At 39.3% G+C, this 20,883-nt stretch overlaps 1 protein-coding gene across 2 annotated transcripts in view; it reads right to left on the bottom strand.

Moving 5' to 3' along the window:
- FIRRM (FIGNL1 interacting regulator of recombination and mitosis) overlaps nucleotides 1–20,883 on the bottom strand; it is a 44,768-nt gene that overhangs the window by 6,840 nt on the left and 17,045 nt on the right. For both annotated transcript variants that reach the window (XM_078440628.2, XM_078440629.2), the window contains 11 exons: nucleotides 18,713–18,793; nucleotides 17,220–17,284; nucleotides 14,115–14,263; nucleotides 13,502–13,631; nucleotides 11,790–11,976; nucleotides 10,971–11,053; nucleotides 10,569–10,620; nucleotides 9,078–9,167; nucleotides 4,010–4,195; nucleotides 1,927–2,049; nucleotides 802–897 (listed from right to left, as the gene is read on the bottom strand). In XM_078440628.2, the coding sequence (XP_078296754.2) occupies nucleotides 802–897; nucleotides 1,927–2,049; nucleotides 4,010–4,195; nucleotides 9,078–9,167; nucleotides 10,569–10,620; nucleotides 10,971–11,053; nucleotides 11,790–11,976; nucleotides 13,502–13,631; nucleotides 14,115–14,263; nucleotides 17,220–17,284; nucleotides 18,713–18,793 (1,242 nt within the window). The remainder of the gene's footprint in view (nucleotides 1–801; nucleotides 898–1,926; nucleotides 2,050–4,009; nucleotides 4,196–9,077; nucleotides 9,168–10,568; nucleotides 10,621–10,970; nucleotides 11,054–11,789; nucleotides 11,977–13,501; nucleotides 13,632–14,114; nucleotides 14,264–17,219; nucleotides 17,285–18,712; nucleotides 18,794–20,883) is intronic.

The raw sequence follows: 20,883 nt of genomic DNA, 5'->3' as shown, positions 1-20,883 counted from the left end.
TAGCAGTTCTGCTTTCCAGCATATATGGTCCTGTGATAAGGTATTATTCCTTCCATCCTCCTCCAAGGAATGATTAGTTTTACCTCGTAACTGTTTATTTCTTAATGTGCCTGTAAGCTTAAGCCAACTCTCGATTTGGGGGATCAGTTCTGTCCAAGATGGACTAATTCCAAAGCCTCTGGAATCGTTTCAGAGAAGACGGAGGCCTTTTGCCGTCTCCTCCCTGTATCGGCTTAGAAACGCCAAAGGCAGGCAGTGACTAGGCAGCATCAAAAGGATCCCCCCGACAGTGACCTCGTCCTGCCGGCTCCAGCCATGCAGGCTGGGGGCCAGAGAGAAAATTCAGTAGTCCTTTATGTCAGAATCATGCTTTCAAAGAGACAGTGAAGACGGTCCCTAAGTCCACACTGCTTATATTCCGCACTCCCACAGCTGCTGAAATACATTTGAGCACGGTATGCATGCAAAGTTCACACATGAGCTATGACTCCTGGCCTCAGGGATGTTCTGGGGCAGTTAAAGCTTGGACTATTTGGCATCAGGGAGATAGGGAAGAACAGATATGGGCTGAGCCAACAGCCTGTATCCTAACCATACTCTACTGGATGAGTGAAAGAAACGAGGGGACTGCCCTAAGATAAAGCAAACCTGTGACGTTTACATTCAGTCCAGCAGGAAAGGGGGAACAAGCAAACTGAGCAACAGATCGCTAAAAAGGGCTGTTTCTACAAAGCTATCTTAGGTCATACCAGTTCAATAATTTCCTCAGCAAAGTATCAACAATTTGTTCACTGTCCTTACCTGACTTATCAGATGAGGATCTAGAGTTTGAACGAAAAATCCCAACAGTGAAAGTAAAAGGCTAAGTGTCTGCTGAACATAAGGTTGACCTGTTACCTTAAATAAGAAACACAAAATAATTTTGGTGAAAATTTTCAATTACATGAAAATAGCTACCTTTTAATGAACATTTATTATACACTAGGCAATATGCTAAGTGTTTTATATTACCTCACATATACCTTATAACTCTACGAAGTAGCTCTTACTACCCTCACTTTACCAAAAAATAAGAAAAAGGGGCAGAGAGGTTAAATAATTTGCTCAAGATCCCATGACCAGAAATTCCATTTCTCTTCTCTGTAACTGTGGTTTCTATCATGATACGGTAAGCTAGATCACCAGCAGAGAGATCCTCAATGAATATTTACTGAATGATTTGTGAGGATTGGGGGAAAGCACTTCCTGAAGTTAAAATACTAAAGAAGGGAAATTTAACCATACGTAAATTTTAATGATAAAACATTATCTGCAAAACCATTTCTATTATTTACCAAAAGTGTGAATGTTGCCTTCAGCTTCCAGCAGCTGGCACTACTCAAAGAAACCAAATGTCCTATTTAGATTTTTAAACTAAATGTCATTTGGAAACCACAATAATCTGTGGGACACCCATCATCCCAATTCTAGCCTGTCACCTGGCCTCTGCCATCGCTGGGGAAGAGGAACACAAAGCAGCCATAGCCATCCACTTGTCCCTGCCGCCTTTAGGCCAGGTCACTCTCCACTGCCCAAAAGATTTCATGGAAGACCCCAGAACCACAGAAACAGGCTATACTAACCCAACAGAGAAGAGAAACAATACCAAGAAGGGTTTGATTTTTTTTAATAGGGTCCAAATGGTCATGAAAATAGTTAGCTGGACTGTCAGTCACTCTACTAGGCTCTAGTTTTACTAGTGGAATCCTGTGACACTCAAAAAGAACTGGTTGAAAGAGCACAAATAGGTATTTTAAGTTCTGACTGCAAGTTCTATCAAGCACCTAAAGAAATTACATACATTTCACTCCACACGGAAATTTTGGTGCTATTCTTTTTTCAGTATTTTATTTGTTCTCCGGAGAAATTATCAGCTGCTTTCCTTACCAGTGTAGTGTTTAAAAATGCCCAAAGCTGACTCCCGATTTCCAGAATTGCAGTCTGCTGTGCAATCTCCAAAGCTTCACTAGCAGAATTACACACAGCAAGCAAAGCAGAAAGCTGTGTGTTCTGTAAGTGGAGACAGAGGGAAAGAACTGAGGTTAGATCCCAGTCTAAAGGAGCCGAGGCCCCAGAGGTTATGGGTAACTTGTACCTCTGCATAAAAACCCGTGGCCAATGTGTATTCTAAGACCCAATGCCATCTTTTCAGCTACTTCATTAATACATTTTATTAAAAATAATTTTCCTTATAGACAAACATCTGCTTCATTTTCTACATTTTTTTTTTTTCCTTTTAGGTTAAAATTTAATATCAAAATGGAAACAGCATTGTATTTTAATACAATGATACAGACTGTCCATATAATCAAGCTAATTTTATAATATTCATCAACTACAGATTCTATTTTTTTCACATGATGCACCTAGCAATCTTTTACCATTACTAGATTTTTATTATTGCTGTTGTTTCATAATTAACCTTTAAAATTCCTCAACAACACTCTGCATTCAATAAACAAATACAATACTTGAGAAGTACACTATCTAGAACTTGAAACTAAAAACCGTCTTATCTGGATCTGCTCTTATCTATATATGGAATCTCTCTCTCTGGCCAGGAGTGCAGTGGGCTGCACGTAATGATTAGTAACAATGCCTTTAACCCATTATACTTCAACAACATTTAAGTTTGAAGGATTAGCGCACAGCTTTTTATTTAAGATTTACCTATTTCCTTCTACAAATAAGCATGTAAAATGACCTGCTGAAATAAAGTTTTGGTCAGGGCAAAGATATACTCAAGTTTAGAAAACAGGTGCATTATTTTGCCTACTCCAAAAAATTTTTTATCTTCAACTGCAAAAATCAGTGCACAATAAATGTAAAACCTGAACAATCTAAGCTACTCCTGTGTATTTCAAAGTTATCTCAAAATAAATGCAAATAAAAACTTGTATTTCCTTTAATGTGTGTATATGTTTTAAATTATCCTGATAATTTAAAAAATTATTTTTAATAAAATTTTATTTTATTAAAATTATTTTTTAATAAAATGTATTAATGAAGTAGCTGAAAAGATGGCACTGGGTCTTAGAATACAAATTTGACACAGGTTTTTACGCAGAGTTAGAAGTTATTCATAACCTCTGGGGCCTCAGCTCCTTTAGACTTCATTATCATCAAGTGCCATGAATAGAACAGAGCGTCAGAACACTTACACTCAGTGTGGAGATCTAAGCCTTGAAAAAACCCTGACCTCGTAATTTAAAATTGCAAATAGACCCCCAGCTCCTTGAATATCCTGTCCCCATCCCTGCTTGATTTTTCTCCACTTATCCCAAACTGATCTAAAACATTTACAAATATATTCATTACTTATTTTACTGTCCACAGCTGAGCTAGAGTACAAGTTCATGAGAACAGGAATTTTTGTTTTGTTCCCTATTCTATCCCCAATGCCTAGAACAGTGCTTGGCACACAAGAGTGTCCAAAATATGCTTGCTGGATGAAATAAATGAGGAGAAAATGATACTAAACTGGAAAACTGAACCACATGTAGTATAGTCAATTTTTCAATCAATTTTAAAAAATCATGTAGTTTTTACTTCTTCTAGATGAACTTCTTTTACGTTTCATTAAGAGGGAACATAAAGCTCCTAAGAACTACACAAAGACTCAGAATAGGTGTGTCTAAAACGAGGGCTGCATTTTGTCAAACAGAAGAGTCATGTCTGCCTAATCTAATGATGTGTCAGCAAAATCACTGCACATAAAATATTTCATACTGAGTTTCATCTTGGTCCAGTGTGTCTTAAACTGCAGACCCTCAGCCCCCAATGTAATTTACATCAAGATGGAGTAAGTTTCTCACAGACCCCTTTACAATGTAGAATCTGAAAGCTTGCTAGTTTCTAACCTGAGGGCAGAGACTGTATCCTTCTTATTAACAACCCATCACTAGTACCTTAAGTAGTGCTCAATAAACAGTTACTAAATGAACCAAATCAATCAAAATTCTTTTCTTACCAGAGAGTCAAGCTCTCCCAAAGTACGACTATTGCTTAGCCACTCCGTACACCGTGCAATGCCTACTCCGACGACCTCTTGTGCAGCTTGTTTCCTAAGCTCGGCAGGTAACGCCTGGAAGGAAATATATTGCCACAGAGACAGATTTTCTGCTTCTCTGGGGGAAAATTTCTGGATGAACTCCACCTGAAAAAAATTGAAGAGTAACAGAAGACGATCTGATGAATGGATACACAAAAGCGGAGAACTGGCTCCCATGGTTTATGTTTTTAAAAAGCTTTTAACTGACAAGGACCAGACCAAGGTAAATGACACGAACATGCATTATTGTATTTGCTGTTGTTGCATTTGTTTGCAAATGCAAAACGCAGTTTAAGTGGAACATGATATGTAGGCACTGAGAGATGTTAAAAATAATCTATTTCATTATTAGTAAGGTAGCTGTTTTATCCTACCCAGTAAGTCTATTATTTTCCTAAGAACATGTGTGCTCGTGACCTTGTTAAGTCAAAAGTAATATTCCAAGGTATGCCAAAAGAGGGATTCGGCCAACCCTGGCGGCTTACCGTTATCTCAGCTGATTGGAACAAAGGACCTACAGAAAGAAGCAAAGCTCATCGGTTCGATTTTCCACTAGGCTAGTTGGCTTTGCTCTCAGAGGACACACAGAATTTGTTTCACAAACGTAAGCCACCAGTTCAGAATTATGTGGCTAGCAAATCCATTCTACCACTGAAATAATTCAAAGCCTTTGCCAAGTTAACAGAAAAACAGCACTAGTTTGTTAAAAATGAGGCCTCAGCAGACTAGCTAAAAACAGAACACAAACATTAAAAAAACAAAAAGTTAAAATAATAGTTTCCAGTGGAAAAACAGCAAAAATAATGGTGCACTGAATTTCTAAATGAAATATAACCTAGGAAGTATATTAATGTAATTTTTTAAGAGGAATAATTCAATTTGTAGTATCTCAAATCTACTTGATGAAAACTTCCTATATTAAAAAAAAAACAAAACCCTACCATGTTAAATTTGACAGAGTAATTTTCTCACATTGTGTATTACATTTATATTTGGATTTTGTTTGCAGACAATATTTAGCTGTCAAAACAAGGGAGAAATTGTATGGCTATCTTCTGGGACAGCTGATAAAGCCAGAAAAATGGACCCTCTGATGAGCTATGTGTCTATTATAATAAGCAGCTTTATTCATGAAACCAAACTGCATCAGGAGGGCCAAGAGAAATGTGCCAACTGATAGACATCAGCTGAACATGACCTTTCTTTATAATAAAATCCAGCGACTGAATGAACTAGTTCCCTTGCCAAAATAGAAAATACAAATAGTAATGCCCTGGACAACATAAAAGGGTAGGTGTTGACAAAATTTATTACATAGAAAAAGTGATTTATTTACTATTTTGAGTTTGAAAACCCCAGTCTCAATACAATTTTAAATATTCAGGGGCACTGGGGTGGCTCAGTTAAGTGTCTGACTCTTGATTTCGGCTCAGGTCATGATCTTGTGGTTGTGGGTTTGAGCCCCACATTGGGCTCCGCACTGACAATGTGGAACCTGCTTGGGATTCTCTCTCTCTCTCCCCCTCTCTCTCTCTCTCTCTCTCTCCCCCTTTCTCTGCCCCTCCCCCATGCTCTCTCTCTCTTTCCCAAAATAAATAAATAAAACTTAAAAAAATATATTTAAAACTGCCAGCGTTAACAGTTCATAAGGAGTGAAGTAGAAGTGAATAATTTGCAGAGACTTAGGACTTCCCTTGTTAAAATTGAGAAGAGAGGAAAAATACAACAGTGGGCTTAAAATGCAAATACTGACACTACTTTTTTTCTTTTCATAGTACTTTTTATTTTAGATAAAAATGGCAACACAACTACCAGTCTACTTAAACCAGGTATATTAAATCCTTTCCTCTCAGTAACCTTGTACTTTTGCTCGTTTCTATAAAACAGAAATATTATTAACAGTTACACACTGAAAGAGATAATAGGATATCAATAATTACTCTCCATACTGAAACAGAAACACATTTTAATCTCCCTAGTTACTGGCAGTTCCCCCCAAATTATTGCCACACTTTTTTTTTTTTTAAGTAAAACATCACTGAACTGGGATCAACTATTTTCACTATGTTAATGCTGCACCACTAATACAAAATCTAGGTTTTTATTTCACCTTTTAAAAAGATACCATCCTGTGTGCAAACAGTAATTACTTCCAGCTTCGCTGCTTGTCTCTCCTTTTCCCCAGCGCGTGCTCTCCCCCCTTCACCCCTGTCCCAGCCGCCCTTCCTCCCCCATCCTTTAGCCTATGTCACAAATGCCTCCATCTCCAACAGCTTCCCCTATTCCCCCGTTCCCACCCATACCTCCCCACAAATGATCTTCTAAGCTATGAACACCCAACAAAACCCGATTTGTGCCACTTTTGGTACTCCTTACGTAGCACCTTTCACCATGAGCACTTTAATAAATTTGTAGTTTCTACCAGATTTTATGTTCTTTCTGGTATCATGATATATAGCACAGTGGTTTCCAAGTTTTTTCTTTTAAACAAAGCACTACTAAAAATTAATGGAGAGCTTTACACACCTCAACAAGAAAAGCAGATTTCACAGCTACAGGGACAAGGAGGCAGACCGGCACCCTGCGAACAGGAAGCCCCGGAACAGCCGCCTGCAGAAGAGCTGAGACAGGAGCCGGGGCCGGGGCGATACAAGCACAGCTTTTGGATGGAGTAAGACGGACCTGGCACAGACCCCGACCCAGCCGTTTGTCATGGTGAGTTTCCCTGAGCTACTGTGTCTTCACGTGCAGAATGAACGTTAACAGCACGGATCCCACCCACAGGCTGACGCGGGAACTCCAAGAACTGAAGTGCCCAGAACGCAGCCCAGTCCATCTCAAAGAAGGCCCGTTCCCTCCCTCCTTCCTTCAGGAGGAGGGATCACGTCCTCAGGGAAAAGGAGAAAGAGCAGAGCCTGGCAGAAGAAGGAACACTTGTGAAGTGTTCCCTTCGAGCAGCTCGCGTTCCGAATCTCAAGTCTCAGCTCTATCTAGGGAAGGTTAGTTAGTACCTCAGTTTTAGGATTAGCTAAATGCCACGGACTGTCAGACAAGAATTCAAATTCAGACATGTCCCTTTAAATTTAAGCACAGTAAGCTGACGAGGAAACCAGTATTTTTGATAACCGAGGGAAAAAGTTAAAAGTAACCTCTCAAATATTCCTAACTTCCAAATCTGATAGCCTCAATTATTTGGAAAAACTTAGACAATTGAGGAGTGTCTAAGAAGTCTCTAAACATTAACTAGAGTTTATTTACAACCACGTTTCTAGACTTCACTTAGATCATTCATCCTGAGTTGTAGTATTCTACAAGTTAAAATTTCACAACAACTCTGGGAAAAGGACAATTTTATTCCCATTTAATAAATGAGAAAACTGAGGTTAAACGGACCCTCAGGAAGGGCTTCCCAGTTCACGGGGCCCCTGTGAAGAACAGTGTCCCAGAAACCAAGAGAAGACCCCTGAGAGGGGAATAAAAGGGATTAAAATCTGAAGGGACGTGGAGCAGATGACTCTTTGGGGGTTTTGGAAAGGAGAAGAGCAACACTTCTGTGTTTTCTAGAAGGCTAGCAGGTGGGCCTGGTGTGCTTTCGGCATCGGCACCACCTGCAAGGAAGGGGGCTAGGAGGCCAGCACGGCTCCTCTGGTGCCTGTCCAGCTTCTCTCGGGCAGGAAAGGAGACACAGACTTGAGGCAAATACTCTATTCAGAAACGACTCCCAATATTTACTGAGCACCCTTCTAAGCACGGCACTATGCTAAGTGTTTCGCCTATATTACGTCTGGGTCGTTACAAAATTTTTCAAAATAGTTAACACGTATCCGCCATTCTATAGACAGGGAAAGAGGTTTGGAAAGGATGCTGTGCCCAAGGTCACAGTTAGACAGGATTCAAACCCCCTTCACTGACCTAGTGGTTCCCAAGCTCGTATCCATGTCAGAATCATGTAGGAATTCCAACGACAATAATAACACAAATGCCTGGGCCTCACTGTACTGCCTCCACTCTGCACCCACCCCATTCACAGGAGAAGGTCCAGGAGCCTAGATGTTTCAAAAAGCCCTAAGCAGCTCCTGAAACAGCTGCAAAGCGCTAGTCCAAGGGACTGCACTGGCCGACACAGGTGTCCGTAGCCAGAGACTCTCCTTTATTGTGGCAAAGCTGGCTTTCCTCACAAGAGCAATCAACTAAAGCTCATCGTACTTTCCATTTTCCCAAAAAAGTTCAGCTTATTTGCCGTAAAAAATAAGAGACATCATTAAGGGCATACAGATATTCTCGGTCTTCACAATAAATTAAAAGGGGAAGAAGGGCATATAGAACTTTCTCATGTCAATATCTTAAATGGCTGAGAAACAAGGGGAAAGATATATTTCGGGAAGACAATGACTGTCTGTAACTTGCAGCAAAGACAGCGACAAAGGTTCTCTCCTGACCAAACTTAAGTCAGGCTCTTCTTCCAAGCCTCTTCTCAACTCGTCTTCCATCTGGGATTGTGTCCATCCCTGGGCTTGCAGCATCCAGGTTTAGCAAGAATTCTGCTAAGTCCTTTTAGAAAGCATCCTCAGCCTTGATATTTTATCACCTTGGTCTGTGTTTAGCAAGAATCACCACTTCCTCTCAGCAGTTTTCACCTCCTGACCTACACCTTGCTCCCTGAATACGAATCCCTCCCAGTCTGTGCTGTATTCAGACTCGAGCCCAGTTCTACACTGAGGCCTCTTTTTCCCTATAGCAACAATCCCAAAATAAAATCCACTTTTATCACTTTGACTACACTGGATGGCTCTGATTTTTCTTTAACAACATCAAAATCTAAACCCACCTAAAAGCGATAAGCAAAGCAATCAATACGTTAAAAATTTATACTCAGATCATGTCAACATTCAAATGTACCATAAATGGGGCAATGGGAAGCTTTCAGAGAGTCTGAATCCAATTCTCAGCAGCTACCCAAAGACAGTGACTAAGATAATATCCTTGCCTGCTGGGGTGGGGCCATGAAGAAAAAGAGCCGCCTGAATAGTATCGATAGGTTGGTGAGCTGGTAACATTCTCCAGGACAAGATTTTATCTGGGAAAAGACAGGAGAGGAGAGTAGACTTAAAATCATAGTTTTTACAAGCTTTCATATGCCCAAATATTAGCAGCAGCTCTTTTGGAATATAAGATTATAAATAATTCAGATTTTTTATTTAGAGCTTTTCTTAAATAAGTTGTTTTTCTTTCATTAACCTAGATTATTTTTATGAGAAAAGGGTTTTGACACCGTATTTAAAAACAACCCTTTGGTGTTGATCACTGGATGTTATATGTAAGTGACGAATCACTAAACTCTACTCCTGAAAATATTACGCCACATGCTAGCTAACTAGAATTTAAATAAAAATCTGAAGGAAAAATAAAGAAAAATAAAAACAACCCTTTGGGATTTCTATTTTGAATCACTATTTTGATGATAACTTGATATGTTAATCCCCTACTCAATGACAGTTCATGGAATTTTGTAAGATCTAAGCACAACAGTGCAGAGACAGGTATAACTCTAAGACAGAAGCTCCATTAAAAGATTTTATAAGATCAATGTTCCGGCAATCAATTCCTATCATAATGTACTAGAGCTTTCATTTTATTTGAAAAATAATATACATAACATAAAAACTACTATGGATCTGCTTAGTACAAGATGTGCTAAGGATTCAGAAGTGGGTAAGTGCTCCAGACCGCTAGCCATGGAGACATACAGACCAGCTGTTCAGGTCACTGGACCTCACTGGATTTAGTCTACAACATCTTTCAACAGTAAACTAAGAAATATATGGCATAATAGCTACCAAGAAATGAAAGACACATGGACCCACATAAGATCTTTATCACAGGTCAGGGACAAAAAACCCAAAATAACAAATCATGACCATATCATATGGAATATATCAAACATCTCAAAATCTGAAAACAAAAAAAGATCAACACTGAAAAGATTAAATCATCACTACATCATTTTCTCTTTATATCCGTTCACAAAGCATGATTTCTTTCCCAAAAGGCATAAGTTTCTGTCACATTAGTTCCTCTCAAATCATTCTGACCGAGAGACAATAAAATCAAGAGGCACCTTGTCTAAGTTATATTAAAGGGAGAAAGAAAAGAGTAACTCTCAGTAAGCAACATTACAACTATATTTTCGACTTTGCATTCTATTTTAAATTTATTCTCAGTTAACCTGGTCTTTCTTTCTCAGACCAATTAATGAAATCCTGTAGGATTTTGAAAATATGAGACAATTTCCGCAGTTTTACTGTTTCTGATACATCTTTCTCAATAACGTCAGAATTAAAGCACAGCAAAGAAACTGCCAAAACAATTTAGATAATCAAACTATTTCTCCTTTTGATATTCACATTCTTTAAGACTATCGTATCCTTAAAGGAACTGCATGGAAAGTAGGTGTTTTAGACCTTGTACTTCTCCTCACCAGATGAGCCACTATGGTGACATGGTGTGCACAGAGTTCAGCAGTCCCATACCTGTGATTTAAGAGAAGACAATCTTTATGAAATAATTCATACAATTATTCAGAAAAGCAAGGAGATGAACTTCTAAAAAGCACTAAATATTCTAACCTGCAATTTTATCCATGGCCAAGGAACAGCACAATATACAAAACTACCTAGGCAACAGTTATCTATTGGCTTGAACCGCAGAAACAAAAATGGGAACCTAGTTCCTAATTCGTGCTATGCTATGAAATCAAACCATTTTGGGCAGCTGGTAAAGCGTTATTGAGACAGAAATTTTCTTTAAGCTTACATTATAACATCATTTACTCTCAGTTACTACTATAAATCAATCCAAAAACCAAAAAAATACATCGTACCGTGAAAGGAAGCACCATGTATCCATAGCTAACAAAGAGGTGATCAGATTAGCACTAAGCACAGCATTCAACAGAGCAACATCCTAATGAAAAACAGAAAGTTCATGATAAATTATTACTATTACATTTCTCAAAATAAAACAACAAAACGCCATCACAATCCAAGTAACAACAGATCCTCAATGGGAAGGTTCAACTCTCTAGTATCTGAAAGAACCTATAGCACCATTGCCTCAACGTTGATGAGCACCTACTGTATGTTAAGCATTATGCTGGGCTATGGAGATTCCAAAGTGATTTTAAATGTGTTTACTCAATCATTAGGATCCACAAAGATTCTAGTGCTAGATATTAACCACTGTAAAACATCCTAAAGGATACTGATCCTTATGTAAATCCTAAGAATTTCTTCCCCACAATTGTCTCAACATCTTTTCTAATTTAATTCCGTTAAAGAAAATCAACATTATGCCTAAGATCTACAGACTTGGTACTACAATCTACTACTTACTTCTCCTTCTCTTTATGGAACAGAATTAGGTAAAGTCCGAACATTTTTTCTCTTTTCACTCCATATTTCCGTATCTTGCCACCTAAAATGTTTTCTCAAATGTTCTGGCTGACCATTACATCTGAATACCACAGGGCTCTAGGATTACCACTTCCTAAGACACAACTGAATTATAGGGTGAAATGTGCAAAGTCAGAGAATGACATCTGAAAACATTAACTGTTCCTTTCTTCTGCATATAAATCAAAACTTCAGTGAAAAGAAAGTAGAGGGTAGTCTCAGTGTAGCCCAGCAGATAGCAAACTTACCAGCTCAGGAAACAGTGAGGGATGAAGGGAAGCGACAAATGTGCACAGATGAACACAAACATGCTGATACAAGGTGACAGCAACCTCCGCTTGCCCTTTACTCTTTACTCCTTGTAGGTGAACAGGGAGAGAGAGTTCACCAGAACACTGCTCAAAACTGTAGAAAATGGCTTTGAATAGAGATACCCTGCAGGGACATTGAGAGCACTGAACGTTATGAACATTTTAATAATTAGCAGGTATAATAATAATATGACATAAGGAGGGTTATTTTAGCAAAGCAAAATGTCTCAAGAGGTATGTATCAACAACAGTTTCCACTGTGTGTGAATACATAACCATAAAAACCAAATATAATCATTGTTTGACAAATTTCTTTTTTTTTTTATAATGTTTATTTATTTTTGAGACAGAGAGAGACAGAGCATGAACAGGGGAGGGTCAGAGAGAGAGGGAGACACAGAATTTGAAACAGGCTCCAGGCTGAGCCGTCAGCACAGAGCCCAACGCGGGGTTTGAACTCACAGACCGCGAAATCATGACCTGAGCTGAAGTCGGACACTTAACCGACTGAGCCACCCAGGTGCCCCTGTTCGACAAATTTCTTAAAGGAAAAGAATTTTCTGTACCTTTTTTTCTTTTTTTTTCTAACCAAATGTTTATCGTAGTACTGAACTACACAAAGTCACAGACAAAAGTCATCAAAGAACCTGAAATTTAAATATGGATTAGATACTCTATATAAAATAGAAAATAGGTATAAGAAAGGGGTCATTCTGAGGCGCCTGGGTGGCTCAGTCAGGTATGCATCCGACTTCGGCTCAGGTCATGATCTTGTGGTTTGTGAGTTCGAGCCCCGTGTCAGACTCTGTGCTGACAGCTCAGAGCCTGGAGCCTGCTTCGGATTCTGTGTCTCCCTCTCTCTCTGCCCCTCCCTCACTCACACTCTGTCTCTTGCTCTCTCAAAAATATATAAACATTAAAATAAAAAGATAGAGGGGTCATTGTAAGATTGAAATGATTTAAGAAATCTTCATAGAGGATTTAAATAACAAGTTAGAAATAGGCAAAATATAAACAGGCAGAGAAGACAAAGCACGAGGAAAAGGCAGGCAGGAGTAACCAGCATGACTAGAGCAAGCAAGCGACAGGACGAGCAGCAAAAATGGCTGATGGCGGCAGAATGCGATGGACTTAAGATGCAAAGCTAAGCGGTTCCGCCATCACGCTTTTGTTTTTGAGGAGAACAGGAGGCTCACAGTTGGGCGTCAGGGGGACTAACCGGGTGGGTGGCACGCGGCACGGGCTAGAGGAGAGGGCAGACGTTACAGCAGGTATAACCCAGGGAGTAAGACTACTGCCTGGCGGTGGCAAGGGGGACAAATACGCGTGAAATCTCCCGGGAGGGAACTTACAGCACAGAGCATTCTGTTTCTCAGAGCTCAGTTTTAAATGTTAGTAAACGCATCTGCCCAATTACTCTCAGCGTTTATAACACTGAGTATTAGACAAAACCTTCTAAAACACTGCAAATATTTTTAGCATCTGTCACAGGTTTATATATTTTGAATCTATATTTATAAGTAGCAATATAGATGAGGTCTACACAGGAGTAATTAACTGGAAGACCTTAACTTCAAATTCATTCCCAATGGCGGACATTCGAAACCCTCTCTAGCATGACCGAACATCACCACCACCGTGTCAGCTACCTGGTTTTCGCTTCCAGGAGCTGGCGTTCTGTGCACCACAGGGCCTGCACATCCTCGGGCTGGGAGGGCAGCTTGTCCATGACGACAACCAGCAGAAGACACTGCGGGAACTGCAGTTCACATGGCAGCTCTCACACGTGATAAGAACACATTCGTTACGTTACAACCAATTGGTAAAAACATACTCTACGTAATTTCAACAGAAATCTGATCGTGATGTGTAAAGGAAGGTAGAGGCATAATTGTTTTCTTGGAACATATTTTTCACTTGAAAAAAAATAGAAGGAATTTTAAATAAAATTTTTAAAAGGGATGATTGATTATGTAAGGGAAATAACCCTATCTCTAACATGCAATTACTGAAGGGTTTAAAATTAAATGTTTTTTTTTTAACGTTTATTTTTGAGACAGAGAGAGACAGAGCATGAATGGGGGAGGGTCAGAGAGAGGGAGACACAGAATCTGAAACAGGCTCCAGGCTCTGAGCTGTCAGCACAGAGCCTGACGCGGGACTTGAACTCATGGACCACGAGATCATGACCTGAGCTGAAGTCGGCCGCTTAACCGACTGAGCCACCCAGGCGCCCCTAAAATTAAATGTTTTGAAGCTTACCTAACTTACTATCCAAAACCACCTGCACGAAAGGTTGAAATGTGAGAAGCTGACTGATGAGCGGATCCAGTGTAACTAGGAAAGTCCCTGCTATTTCCTCCTGTTGTGCTTTAGAAATCCTGGCAGCATATAGGCTTGGAGGAAACTTGCTGGAAAGGCAGGGAAAAAATGCATCCATTAATAGGTCTCTTCTAATTTTAGGTAGACATAAGTATTGTAAATTCATCTTCTAGCAGTGAAAATATAGAAAAAATAAGTAGCATGTATTTTATAACAAAATTCAAGGTACTAAATTGATACCACAATTGTATGAGGACCTCCAAACTAAGTAACATGACTATAATTCCACAAAATTAAGTTTTATAACCTTATAGAAATCTTTGGTATTGTTTTGATGCATTTTAATACCATTTTGACAGCAGTGCCCTTAAAAAAAAGACCATGAAAATATGAATTATCAAATAACCAGTAAAAACATTACATACAGAAAGGTATTTCTGATAAATACTGGCTTACACACTTCTATTAAAAGTTGTTTTAAAATAACGCAGAATGCTGAATTTACTAGGAAATAATGCTCAGAAACAAGGGCTTTGTGAGAATTAAATGGTATACTAGTCCTGAAGGAAGATGCAAAGACTTTTTCATGGAAGATGTTTCAGGAGGTACAGTTAAAACGAAACTTCAGCCAAACTTATGTGAAATAAGATGTGTATTCAGTACTTTCTGCCATGTTATTTTAATTGTGGCAAACTTGAGGGTACTTGAGAAAACCCTGTCTAGCAGGAGATGACAGCATTTGAAGGGATGCACTTAAGACACACATTTGAGGCCTTTGAAGTGTGAGGGAAAAAGCAACAGTCTGTCAATTATTAGTTGCTTGAGTTTGGCTCATTCATTTGACCTCCTTGAACCTCAGTTTCTTCATTTGTGGTGTTGATTCAGAGTGGCTGTGAAGATTAAATTATAAGTAAGGTGAAAGATATACATAAATAAAAGGTAATGAAACTCCACAGACTTGAACTATAGCTACTAAGCATCAAAGCAAGTACTTGTTTTTCAATCAAAAATTTTTTTAAATGTTTACTTATTTTGAGAGAGAGAGAGAGAGAGAGACAGAGAGAGAGAGATTGTAAGTAGGGGAGAGACAGAGAGAGAGGGAGACACAGAATCTGAAGCAAGCTCCAGGCTCTGAGCTGTCAGCACAGAGCCTGATGCGGGGCTTGAACTCACGAACTGCCTGACCTGAGCTGAAGTCGGATGCTTAACTGACTGAACCTCCCAAGTGCCCCTCAATCAAATGGTGTATTTTTAAATTGATTTATGTGACAGCTGTTTATTAAATGCCTGTGTATACGCTCCATGCACTGTTCCAGAAGCAGGTAACACAGTGGTAAACAGAACGTACCAGATCACTGCCTTTACAAAGTTCACATGCTAACGAAGGGGGGCAGTTAGCAAACAAGGAAGCAAGTAAATCCATAATAATATAACAAATATTAATCATTTGAAGGTTTGTACAGCAAAGTCCCATGATCTCCTTAATGTCTTATCACTCACTTTGACTATGGTATGGACGACAGACTAGAGGGAGGCAAGGGAGGAGGGAGACAGTGGGTGGGATGCTCTCCGTGGAAACCCAGGTAAGAAACAATAATGGGTGACATCAGATGTGAGCAGTTCTGGTGGTGAGAACTGGCTGGGTTCTGTATACATACATACTGAACCCATATACTAGGCATATCTATTTATACTGGAGGTGACACTGACAATTTGTTATTGGGCGAGACGTGGATATGAAAACAAGGAAAAGTGTCAGAGATGACCAGGTATTTCGGCCTAATGAGTTTGAAGAATGAAGTTGCCTGGGGACTGGCCACCCAGCTGAAGCTGAGAAGAGGACCTACTGAGAAGGCACAGCCATGAGGTCAGAAGAGAAGAGGGAGAGGTACCTACAAGCCAAAGGAAGGAAGTGCAAAAGGGAGGGTCAAGCGCTGTGAACAGGTTACATACGCGGAGGCTTAAAACTGACCACCAGATGTAGCGACGTGGCCGTCACTGACGAGCTTGACAAAAGCTGTTTTGGCGAAGTGGTGGCATGGACAGCCTGACTAGAATGGCCTCAAGAAAAAAGGTAGGACAGCAGTATAGACCGACAACTCCTGGGACTTTTGCTGTAAACAGAGGCAGAGAAACGGGAAGGCATTGGAGGAGGCTGTGGACTCGAGAGGTGTTGTTCTGTATTCTTACGATGTCGACCACGGGGAAAGTAACCGCATGCTGGTATCCAGATGAGAGAGGCCTAGTAGGAGGGAAGACTGGTGATGCAAGAGGGAAGGGAACAACTGCTAGAGAGAGACCCCTGAGCAGGCGAGTTCAGGGGACCAGCGCGTACAGGCCGGCCTTAGGCGGGCGCGGACACTCACTCACGGGTCAGCGACCACATGGACCGAGACACAGGCGCAACAGTCAATGAGCGGAGGAAGCCATGCCTTCTCAGTGACATACTCAGTGAGGACGTTAACTGGCAATGGGGACTGGGGAGGAGGTGTCAGAGACGTGGGAAATTTGAGGAGGGAGAGGTATGAAAAAGGTGTCCAGAAGACTAGAAAGCACTGCTGGACAAATGAGATGACAGAGTATCTTAATGTCAAACGGAGGGCTCTTTGGAGGGTCTGTCAATTTCACATGTCGCTCAGCCCCTATCTAAATAATACTTTTCTGGATTTCAACGTTTTCCCTCAGATGGAGTTAACTACTACACATCTTAAATCTCACAGAAGTTAAAATAAAAATTTACAACGATAAAGAACAATACATCCATGTATACAGAGACTTTTTTTTTTTTTGCCTTTAGTATTTATCACCATACCAATTATTCATCACTCGGGTACAAGATATTAGTTAAGAATAAGTAAAACTCACATGGAATCTATTCTTTAAAAGCTTCCACATCTAATTATTTTAAGCAAGCAGTTAAAAGTTTACTGAAACAGTAAAAAAAAAAAATTATTTTCATGTTTTATTTTAAATGGCATATGCTTGATCTCTGCACAGTTCAAATGGCACTGTTACATTTTAATGATCACATGGCATTCTTCTTACCTGTGTATCTGAAGATAAAGCTGGTGCAATGTGCAGCAAGAATCAGAGAGTAAAGGAAGAAATTCCTAAAATAAAACAACTCTATTCATTCTTTGAATGAGCTGTGGTTTTCTAATACACATCCCCTCACAAAGACATGCAAAATAAAATAAAATCCTGGATGTGCTGCATTAAAGAAAAAAAGAGGTTCTTGCACGAGGACAACAAGGAGGATGAGGCTAATCAGCACCTAATTTGCTGTTAAAACTGTCACTACAACCACAATTAGCAGAGATCGCTTCCTGAGAACCTACTAAGCGCTCAGTACACATGCAGCAAGTGACTTCATATCACTTTATTTAATTTTAGTCCTCTCAAAAATCTTAGATTCAATTCACAGAACAGAAAGCTAAAGCTAAAGTATCAAGTATCTCAGTCAAGTCTCACAGCTAAAAACCAGCATGGCTAGGATTCAAGCACAGTTGTGCAGCTCCATTATGGTTAGGCTACCTCTCAGGAAGTAAAATAAATAGTTCCTGGTGTAATATAGGGTACAGAAAAAAGCTGATTTTTCTTTTTTAAAAATTAAAAATTCCTGAGAGAAAAGAAATGATTAAAAACGGCATGACTGGGTGTAATTTTGCCTCCTACACACGAAGCAAATTATCAGATGGGTAACCACCCATCAAGTGCCATTGGTGCCAGGACCCTCCCACCATGGGCCCTGCCAGCTGCAGGGAACCCAGGGTGCGAGCAGCCAACCGGGAAGTGGCACATGCCCAGACCAGCTCGGGCAGCACACCCAATAGGAGGGCAATGTGCTGGTAGTCTGTGTGCCTGCGCGGGAGTCCCAGCTACAATCAACAGTCACTGGAGACCCTCATCTTTTCCTCCAAAGACAGGAAGACAAAGTTAAAGACAAATTCTACACAGACAACCAACAGTTGTTTTTTTTTTAAATCACCAATATGTATTAGTGACGTTTCCTGGACCGGGTGCTATAACCATTTTCTGCTCTTCTCTCCAAATAATCTTCCTTGATAACTTACCTACTCCATCCAGATATCTTCAACTATCACTACTATCTTAAGGACTCCCAAATATGCAAGTCTAGTTTAAATTATTATACAGCTTTACAACTTTGAACATTTCAACTTTAATAATTAAAAAATTCAGAAATATAGTAAAAGTAATTTGTGAACAGTATTTAAAGCCAAATTGAATTATCTTCTGATAACTGACTTGTGCTTATAGAAGTAATTTTATTTGTATTTATACTTAAAGAACTGATTTTTCCAGAGACTTGAATAAAAATAGTAACGTGATGATGGTAGCAACTTAAATGATATAACAGGTGCTCAACATTTAATAACAGTATTTTTAAAAAACCTATAAAACATATTCTTCACAAAATAACTTCAACAGATTGATCTTTTGGCAGGAATGATAAAAACAGGACAATTTATAATTTATTATAGATTTCACATTTACACATTTAACAAAATAAGCCTTACCTTAGTATAGTGCAAAAGGGAGTTGGCAAAGAAGCGACACAATTTGAGTGTTTTCTGAAATAATCTAGAGTCAGCATTATCCTGTTCCAAAAAAGGAAAAAAGCATAATAAATAAGAAAAGAGTAAGAAATTAGCTAAGCTTGTAAATGAGACAGTATTTTCTAAGAAGATTTCTTAATAAACAGAGCATAAGCATTTTCCAAGTAAACATAACTCTCTGAATCGTTAGGAGCAACAGAAACATTAAATGATACAGACATTTCAAAAAATTAAACTCTACTGAAAATAAATTTTACTTTATAATAGCAAAAGGGGTGGTCATCCCTGGTTGATCTGAAAGTAAAAGAAATTTAACTACCTTATTATGTTTTGCTATATGGAGAGCAAACAGATGATCAAAAAAGTCTCCAACCAATAAAAGAATGATATATGAAAGAAAACAGATAAAAGACTCATGTCAGTTCAAAGAAAATACAAGTTGCCAATAAACTAACATTGAAAGAATTCAATTTACAACCTAATTAGATATCTTTTAAAGGGAAAGGGGGCGGGCTATTAGCAAACATAAAAAAGACTGATAATATCGAAAAGTTGCTGAAGAAGTGGGGTAACACCCACTTTATCGTTCATGGGAGCATAAAATACAGTCTTTGCATTGTTATTTTTAAAAGCTAAAGTATTGAATTCCCTTGACACAGTAGTAGTTCCACTTAGATCCTACAGAAATACCAGCTTGCATAGGGGCGCCTAAGGGGCTCAGCCAGTTGAGTGTCCAATTCTTGGTTTTGGTTGAGGTCATGATCCCAGAGTCATGGGATGGAGTTCTGTATCGGGCTCCACAATGAGCAGGGAGCCTGCTTAAGATTCATATTCTCTCTCTCTTTCTCTCTCTCTCTCAGGGCACCTGGGTGGCTCAGTCAGTTAAGCCTGACTCTTGGCTCAGGTCATGATCTCACGGTGTGAGTTCAAACCTGGTGTTGGGCTTTGCACTGACAGCGCGGCACCTGCCTGGGTTTCTCTCTTGCCCCTCCCTTGCTCCTGCTCTTTCTCTCTCTCTCAAAACGGATAAACAAAACAAAACAAGAATTAAAACACAACAACTCTCTCTTCCCCTGACATTTTCCCCCACTCAGGCTCTCTCTCTCAAAAAAAGAAAAAAGAAAACAGAAGAAATACATACTAGCTAGCACCGAAATGCAATGCAACATTTTTATATAGTGAAAACTGAAATAAACCAAGTATCCATCAACTAGAGAATGGGTAAATAAATTCAAGGTATTTTCATAAATAATTGCATAAAGCTATTAATAAAAGAATTGGGGGTGGGGCGCCTGGGTGGCTCAGTCAAGTAAAATGGCCAACTCTTGGTTTCAGCTCAGGTGATGATCTCCCAGGTCAGGAGTTCGAGTCCTGTGTAGGGCTCTACGCTAACAGTGCGGAGCCTGCTTGGGGTCCTCTCTCTCCCTCACTCTCTGCTCCACTCCCACTTGCTCTCTCTTAAAAATGAATTCATTAAAAAAAGAAAAGAATTGGGTAGATTTATCTTCACAGACATACAAAGCCCTGAGGTAATTAAGTAAAATATCAAGTTGCAAAACAATATGTATATAATCCTATTATTATTTTAAAATGCATTATAAAATGTTAATATTTGCTTCTTAACCCCACAAAAATAAATCAAAACTTTACCTACGGTTCTCTCTAGAAGATGAAAGTAGGATTTCACTTTCCACGTTAAATATTTCTGTAACGTGAGGATTTTGTGAGTATATATTACATTTGTAAAATGATACAACAGTGGGTAATGCCAAGTTAGCTATGTGCTTGCAGGGGAGGTAGAGACTACGGAGTCATCCTGCCTGGATTGAAATCCTGGCCCTATCACAACTGCTACATACCCTGAGAAGGTTATTAAACCTCTCTATGAGGCTGCGATGTGTGGCTTATACCATAGTTTAAAGTGAGGTTTACACAGTGCCTGACACTTTGGGCAACTTAACTCAATAAACGTGGGTTGCTTTGTCACTCCAATGTGTAACACACAGTATAATCCAAAAAGCTTTAATCAGTACCATAAACTTAAGCCAAACAGATTCCTTATTGTCTTTAATTCTGAGAATAATTTCATATGAAATAGCATATACTGACTTTAATGTTAATCGATTACATTG

The sequence above is a fragment of the Panthera onca genome, chromosome F1 (genome assembly GCF_046562875.1).
Source record: "Panthera onca isolate mPanOnc1 chromosome F1, mPanOnc1 haplotype 2, whole genome shotgun sequence".
NCBI lineage: Eukaryota > Metazoa > Chordata > Mammalia > Carnivora > Felidae > Panthera > Panthera onca.
Note: the sequence above shows the minus strand (reverse complement) of the source record. Positions and strands in the feature narration are given on the sequence as shown.